This window comes from Balaenoptera acutorostrata, chromosome 2 (assembly GCF_949987535.1).
Source record: "Balaenoptera acutorostrata chromosome 2, mBalAcu1.1, whole genome shotgun sequence".
NCBI classification, from domain to species: Eukaryota; Metazoa; Chordata; class Mammalia; order Artiodactyla; family Balaenopteridae; genus Balaenoptera; species Balaenoptera acutorostrata.
In genome coordinates, this window is record NC_080065.1 from 132,820,516 (window position 1) to 132,829,296 (window position 8,781).

The window sequence follows — 8,781 nt, forward strand, 5'->3', positions numbered from 1 at the left end:
TTAACTTGGCCACATTAATTAAGCTCCCTGAGACTTGGTTTCATTATTTATAAAATCTAAGAATAACAATACATATTTTTCATAGGGAATGTTAGATAGAATTAAATTAGGGACTACATATAAAGCATTTAGCTTACTGCCTAAAACAGAAGTACTAATTTCATGCTAGTTACTTATAGAATTACTTTCTCAAGTCTAACATTTCTGTATTTATATTTCGATATCCATTCTCAGGAGAGAACTGGATAAGGAAACAGCAGGTATCTCTGAGGACTCAAACCAGACTATTTGCACATAAATCTAACTGCAGGATTAGAGAGCTTACTAGTCCTTTCTCCTGGAATTAGGTTCAGTAAATCTCACTCTTCTCATGAGTAGCTAATTGCCTGTTTACCTGGGTCTTTAGATTTTAGTGCATATAAGCCCCTCCTTTCATAGGCGGAACTTGCACAAGTCAAGTTCCAAGCAGGGTTGTGACAGGACCGGATCTCCTCACTTCCAGTGCTTACTTGTTTCACCCCACAGCTGTGCTTCTTCTCTTAAGAGAATCTTATTAAGTCAGTGACTTTGAGATGATAAAAATACATCTACTTAAAATCAATTTTAAAAAAACGACTGCAAGAATAAAGCAAAAACACACACAAAAAAATACCCCTTTTCTGCTTATGGGTAAATATGGGTGCCCAAATTTATTAAGTAAATCAGACAGACCCTTTTTCCTTCGTTCAATATACTATTTTTTGGTTGTAAGTTTTTAGGTTAAAATCACCTGGTTGAAGTCACTTTGATGAATGTTCTTCTTCTTGTTTATCTTCTTCTTTATCATCACATTCCATAAATCCTCTTAAAAAAAAGAGAGAGAAAAAAATGAATTATGATTTAGACTGATCAGGAATATTAGAATCATCACTAAGGTATCTTATAATATTTGAGCAATACTTTTCTTACTACCTTACAGTTGTAAGGTCTAAGATTTCCATAATAGTTCAAATTTGACAAGCCATTATGCATAACTATCTCTTTAAATCTGCCAACAAATCTATTAGTTTGGTGTCTATTCCTATATAAACTCTATACAGACAGATATTTTGATATATTTGTTTCATAATATATCCCCAGCACCTAGAACAGTGCCTAGCATATAGTATGAATTAATAAATATTTGTTGAATGGATAAGTGAATGAATTTTAATCATTTTACATATGAAAAAAACCTCTGAAGCTCAAAGAGATTAAAAACCTGTCCAAGTCACATGGCTGGTAAATTGCAAAGCAAAGTCTAAAACTTAGGTCTCCAGAAGCATGAATTAATGCCAGAGGCCATTCCACTGTTTAAGGATTGGGTGTGGGGTAGCTGCGGAGAAGGTAAGAGATGAGTAAATTATGGTCCAGCATTTATTATGTGCTTGACACAGTATTTAGGCATCGGATACATAGGAATAAATAAAGCAAATTTTCTATCTTTATGAAGTTCCATATTTTTGCAATTCTCTCTTTCTAATCAAATCTCATTGAGTCCTTTATGACCCAAATTTCTTCTCACCTTTGCCATAAACTCTCCCCTAAGCATCCTGGCCTCAGTGACAGCTCCTTTCCTTAGACATTAACTGTGATGTTTGGCTGACATTTACCTTATTCAGTATTTTAGTTATCATTGCATTTGCTCATGCCATCTTATACAATAAGGACAGCAAATTCTTTGAGGAGAAGGGGCTTACAGTCTAGACTTTTTTCCTTCACAATTCCTGCCCTGACTTTCCTAAGCATGTATTAAGTTCTTAGGAATACTTCTTGCTGGTCTCTTCCCATTTCCCATCCCCTGTTATATTTATGGTCTTTTCTTGGACAGAGTGAGGACAGTTAGATTTGTTCCCTTGAGCAAGGACTGCTGTATCTTTCAACAAAGATCCCTCAAAATGTCTCAGTCAAATTGGGGTATGTGGGCTTTAGATCTGATCTCTAAGCTTCCTTTCCTTATTTAATTAATTCAACAATTATTTACTAAGTGCCCGATATGACTTATACGGTACTGTGCTATAGCAATGAGCTAGAGATATCTGATCTCTACTTTCATATAGTTACATGATTAAAAATAAATTAATCATTTGAGATGCTGATATGTTATAAAGACATAATGACAAGGTAAAGTGATAGAGAATAACCAGGGAATAAAAGAAGTTCGTATTAATAAGAGTGGTTATAGAATCGTTTTCGGAGGAGGTGACTTTTAGATGAGAGGCAGGACAAAACACGAGCTAGGAGGGAAAAAAGAGCATTTTAGGCAGAAATTAAAGCAAGAGCAGAGAGCCTGAGACAGTTGTAAGTCCCAAGAGCAGAAAGAATATCATATACCCAGAATAAAATGAGGGAAAAAGAAAATGGTAGAAGAGGTGCCATTTCTGAACCCAGAGCTGACAACAATTAGTCAACTTCCAGAGTTAACAGAGAAAACATGTGCTACTTTATATCTAGGGAATTCCCCAGGGAAGGAATAAAAAGAATTATTATTCTAATTCTTTGCCTTGCTATTGTTGTGATTTATAACAATATGAATTCAACTGGAGTCTAAACTCTACTTTGTACATAATAGGTATTATTCAGTTTTTTCCTTGTTTACACTAACAGTCATGGGAACTCAACAGTTGCAAAAGCAACCACAATATGAAAAATAAAAACACAAAATAAACATCTGTGTTTTAACAGTTTGTTCATGATGATTGTATGCAGAATCATGCCCATTCACATGATAGTAATATATGGATTTAAGCAGATCAAGGGATACAAAATGGCCCCTGATCACTTCTATATAGGAGTGGCTCTTAATCTGTTAGTGGTGATAGACCTTTTTGAGAATCTTATAAAGTCAGAAGCACTTTCCCTAGAAAAATACAAAGATTCACATCTACACAAAGGATGAATACAAATTTAAAGGCTGTGTGGAACTTTAAGGCTCAGCCATGTAACCCAGAGCATCCAATCAAGGGCTCTCAAAATTTGTTGTATATAAGAATCACCTGAAAGCTTGTTATAAAGCTTGTTATAAAGGCAGGTTATATAGCCTTGCCCCAGGAAGGTGCAAGATGGGATGAAGGGACCCGCGTTTTGGATAAGTTCTCCAGGCGATTCTGAAGCAGGTAATAGACTGCACTTTGTCAAACTCTGCTTAGGGGGCTGTGAAGGAGAGAATTAGAGAGCAGAGCCTCAGAGAGGTGGAGACTGAAAGCACCTAGAAATTCAAAAGAACGAAATAGACCCTGGAGAGCTGAACTTGGGGAGATTAATGTCGGAAGAATGAAGAAAGGGTAAAGTAGATGTAAAAATCAGAGCTATGTAAACTTGGGTAGGCTGTATTAGGAGTTGGGCACAGGAGCTTGGAAGCAGGTTGAAAATAATGGGAAGATTCTGGGTTGTGGAATTTGCCATCAAGGCAATCTCTCGTGATCAAAACAAACCCTCATAAGAGAGGTTCTCCAGATTGCCTCTGAGGAGAGAATAGCTACTGTGTCTGCTAACCCTCTTGAATTACTCAAACCAGAAAATAAAGACAGAACTCATCATACTAATGAGCACACCTCTACCCACCACCTTCATCAGCAAATTACTGTGTCTGCACTAGGCGGGTCCTTTATTCCTTTAACTTTACAGATTAGCAAACTGAGGCACTCAGGGAGGGAAAGCCTAACTCCAGATCACCCAGTAAATAACACCTGGATAAATAACACCTGTGTCAAGACCGGAACCTGACTTTCTGTCCCTTGGTCCGGTGCTCTTCTTCCTTTCTACTTGGTCCTGAAATAAAAAATATTTTATGGAACCCCTTGTTCCATAAATTCCTTGGGAATGTGTTCACCCCAAAAGAGTTCAGGGAAATTCATGCAGATGCAAATATATCTTAAGGTAGGCAACAAGTTTCAATTAAAACAATACATTGGCATGCATGCAATTTTGTTTCTCATTCATTTTAATGCAATGCGGTCATTACCAACGGTGAACTGGACAAAAGCAAGGTTTATCTCAGTGCTTACTTGCTCCTTATCATGGAGCAGACCATGAACTCCACCGCATTCTTAATGATCTCCGAGCCCAAGAGGTTTAGGAATTTTGGAAAGGCTGGTTCTAGGCTTTTGCCCGAGTCATCTGGCTTGTCATCTGGCTTGCTATCTGGTTTGTCATCTGAAAAACAGAATGGAATCTCGGGGTGATTCTCAGCAAGAAGAAAGGGAAGTTTCTTTCATTGTAGGGAACACTAGAGCTCTTTATACCCCCTCTCACTAATTATATAGCCTCATATAGTTATATTTATTGCGTATCTAGTGCCTGCCTGGTGATTGTCTTCACGTGCATTATGTCATTTATTCCTGAAACCAAACAGAGCAACAGATATTGATGCTTAGGCAGACATTGGTTCTCTTTCCAGATGAAAAAACTGAAGCTCATGGAGGTTAAGTAACTTGTTCAGAGTTAAAGCAGCTAGTAAATGCCAATGCTGGGACTGAAAGGCAGATTGCTTGGTTTTAATGTATTTTTCTCATGTAATCCCTGGACCTATGGAAATGATAATAAGGAGGATGATATAATAATAGGTAGCGTTTTCTGAGCACATACGTATGACAGGCAACCTACGTGCATTATCTCATTTTATTCTCACAGCAACAGTATGAGGGAGGCAAAGTTATTATCCGAAGTTAAAGGTAAAGAAATGGAAGTTGAGAGAGGTTTAGGAGGGGGTCAAAGTCACAGAGATGGTAAGTGGCAGAATCAGAATTCAATCCCATGTTTGCCTGGTATTAAAATCCAGGTTCTTAAGCACTCTGTGATGAACTGCATAGTCTTTGACAGAAAAGGTATGATCTAACTACAAGTGTGTTATAAGGTTGAAAGTAGTATAATAATGATGACAAGGAGAAATTCTGTCACTTGTACAGCATGTGGTAGTTCTGTAAATAATGATTTTACATCTACTGTGTAAGTTTAAGCTTGACCAATCTTGTGGAGTATGCAGAGCTCACTGGACTCAGAAACTGAGAACATTAAGTGACTTGCAGAAGATCTTACAAATAGCAAGAGAAGATGGTACTGTAACTGCAGGTCTCTTACTTCTGATATTTAGTCAAGTGCCTTTTGGAATGAGGCCAAAGATCCAGAGTGAAGTTGGTGACATGCAAGGTCCCTTGGGGGGGTTTTGGCTTTGCTTAGTGGTCTAAGTGGTTTGGGAGATTAAAAGCAATGCAAGAGCGGCAATTAAAGATGCAAACAGCCCCCCCTTTGCACCCTGGTGCCACGATGAAGTAGGACCTTTATCTTTTAGTTTTACTGTAGCCTCACAAGTAGTGTTGGCAGATTTGGTAAATAAAATTACAGGATGCCCAGTTAAAGTTGAATTTCAGATAAATAACAATACTTTTTTAGTGTAAGAATGACCCATGAAATATTTAGTACATAATTAAATGAAAATATTATTGTTTATCTGAAATTCAACTTTAGCTGGGTGCCCTGTATTTTATCTGTCAATCCCACCACAAATTTTGACTTAAGAAGTCCCAACTTCTATACAATGTACCCCATTACGCTGAATGAAGGAGATGTAACTAGCTTTTGGTGTGGAGGCTGTCAAATTAGTGAGAAGAGTTGCATTTATATTATATCCTAAAATAGAAAGTCTTAGTAAAAAAATATGGCTTTCAATTCTGCAAACATTTATTGTTTACTATGCCACTGCAAAAGATTCAATAGGAGCACTACCAGTCTGGGACCTATAACCAAGATCAATATACTAACCACCAAGTATTCATTTATTCAGCTGTTGGTTTTTTTCATTCAACAAGTATTTTTGAGCCTACTATTATGTACATAGCATATGCTGCTAAGAGTTAAGGCAAAAATGGGCATATAAGGACCTGACCCTTACATAAAGCACAGGGCAACCACGGTGACCAGAATTGCTTTGTTTTCATTACATGAAGGGGAAGGAAAGAGAAGGTATATTTGTGATGCTCAGGTACTAGGATGTGCTTTCATCACATGCCTAATCCTTATTCAGTTCAGTGATAGGATTACAGGAGAGAAAACAGATGCTCAGAGAAATTCTTAAAGTCACACATATAGAAAGTGGCTGAGCCAGGGTTTGAACTTTTATTTTTTTTTTAACTTCACAGAGCATGTTCCTCATTTGATATAATACTGCCTTCAAGCAACTGTCCCCTGGAGACATTTACCAGCTGCGAACCAGAAATTCCTTGCATGAAAAGTGAGTTCCTTTTTTCTGTGTTCCTATCAGCCTATTTGCATAACAATTTAATTTTATTATTTTTACTTTAACTTTTTATTTTAATATGATGGTAAATGCTAACTTTTCAAAATGCAAGGAGCCCTGGATTGCAGTGTGTGTGAAGATCAAATCCTTGGCTCCAGCCTTTGGATCGCATATATAATGAGAGGTATGAGAGTACGGTGGGTGATGTTTTGGAGTCCTATATACCTGAGTTTGATTCTGTCTTCAGCAAAAAGTTCACCATGTAACTGTATAAACAATATTTAATTACTATCTCAGTTTCTTATTGTCAAGATGGAAAGATACTTTATATATGTGTGATGTATATCATATATATGTATGTATATATATGCATATCTGTGTATCTCTATATCTATATTATATAAATCACTTATTGCAGTACCAGGTCTAAGGTGAGCCCACAGTAAATGCTCATTGTATTATTATTACTATTGTTAATAATAGTAGCAACAGAATGATTCATAGTAGCTTTCTCTGCTAGTGCTTAAAGATACAAAAATTTTAAAATGCTGCTAAAATATTAAGAACTTTGAAAATGCTGAAAAATAATAAAAATTAAGAAATTTGACATACCAGAAACAAATTATCAAAGCCAATAGTTGAATATTTTCTCCTTTCAGTTAAAATATGGGGTAGCCTTTATTTACATTAACTACCTGATTGAGTTTCTTAGTCAATATAATCATAAAGTTCTGAAAAAACACAGTAATGCTGATATTTATACAGTTTTTATAGTTTACAAAGTGACAAAAGCATGCTCATTTCACCTGGTGCAGTTGGTAATTATCCCATTTTACAGATGAGGAAACTGAGGTTCAAAGCAGTGAACTGATTTAACCAGTTTCAGAGTTCATGAGAGACAGACCTGGGACTGGTCTCTAGGATATAAATCTTACTTTTTACTTTACCACGGTGATTACTGTAGAGGTAGATGGGCACAGTAGTCTCTGAGCCCATCCCTGTTGTAGCTTTGTTGGAGCGTCTGCCTGTGGGTTGTGCCAGTGAACAGTGGGTGACGGAGGGTGGGAGTTCTGCCAAGTTACATTTAGAAGAGCTCAGAAAGCTCTGTTACTATTTGTACTGTCTGTGTTTTCTGACCTATCATTCTGATTGGAGACAAGTTAAGAGCTCACTGTCTTCTGTAAACCAAAAATTAATTAATGAGAATTCTGCCTGCTGCCTTTTGGTCCTCTATGTGCTTGGAACAGACATGAAAGAAGTAGATGCTTTAGAATAGAAAGAATCGAAAGACTTGGTTTTCAATCCCAGGTGTGCTACTTCTACCTGTGTCTATGCTCAAGTAACTTTCCCTCTGCAAGCTCAGTTTATTTACCTGCAAAAAGGGAAATGATAAAACGGTGCATGTTTACTTAAAAAGATTATGAGAATCAAATGAGATGATACATGATAACAGTAACAGTTAATATTTATTGGGTGCTTATGATGGACCAGATACTTTTCCAATATGTTTTGTCTCTTTTATTTAATTTTCATGACAACTAAATGAGAAAGTTAACCATTGATATTCCCTTTTAAGTGTGAAGCCCTTAGAGGTTAAAGAGCATGCCTGAAGTTACATTTCTGACTCGTGGTAGAGCGAGACCTAGGAGTCTTATTCCAGACTCTTCGCCTTTGAATATTATTAGTTATAATCATTAAAAAATAAACACCCCCAGCTCTCAAGGAATTTATAATAGTGTCACTATATCACATGAAGATATAAGAAAAAAATCATTCTAAACTTCATACATTCACTGAGGATAGAGACTGTAACCTAAGCACATTTGAATAAAAGTCCTACTTTCTTTTTGTTAGAAGATCTGTCTCTTGTCTTCCAGTCCAGTGCTCTTTCTGCAGTGCCCAAAGTTCCCCTCTCTCCCCTTTATGTTCTGGATCCGCGCCACTGACGTCCTCCAGTCATGGCTAACTACTGCACAATGCATGTGCTGCGATTGCAGGTACTTACCGGCTTGGCAAGTCAGGATTAAGACAAGCAGTCCCCAGACAATTGTCAGCCGTGGCACTGAGACAGCCATGTTTGTAGCAGTGGGTATCGATGCAGTTAAATTGTTCAGATGCACCTGAAGCCTTGCTCCATTTATAGGGCATTTATAGGTGACATCATCTGCTATGGAATTTAGGTTGTTGCATAAGATATAGACACAACTTCCTTTTGGATCTCTACTAATGAGCCCTGCCCTATCTTTCAAACTAAGAGTTTTACAGATACGGAAAGAAAAACCCTCCTGGTTTTTCTAATGTGTGTTTATAAATGGCACTGGAATCATTCTTTTGGAGTTAGTTCCACTGCCAGTATTGACAATTAGATGGGGATCAGGCAGAAGTGTTTTCAGTGCCAAGGAGCAAGCAACAGCAGTTGGTGAGGTGTGCCTACTTGCCTCCCTGTGTGCTCTGCTTCTTTCCCATGCTCTGAGCTAGTATCTTGTCTCCACCTGGGCGTGCCCATTCACACTCCCATGCCGTTACTC

At 37.4% G+C, this 8,781-nt stretch overlaps 1 protein-coding gene across 1 annotated transcript; it reads right to left on the bottom strand.

Annotated features, from left to right (window-relative positions):
* Positions 1-779: 779 nt before the first annotated feature.
* C2H5orf46 (chromosome 2 C5orf46 homolog) lies at positions 780-8,328 on the bottom strand. The gene is made up of 3 exons (XM_007194213.1): positions 8,259-8,328; positions 4,026-4,173; positions 780-843 (listed from the first exon to the last, which is right to left on the bottom strand). Exons 1-3 carry the CDS (start codon positions 8,326-8,328, stop codon positions 780-782), a joined length of 282 nt encoding a protein of 93 aa, XP_007194275.1.
* Positions 8,329-8,781: the final 453 nt, after the last annotated feature.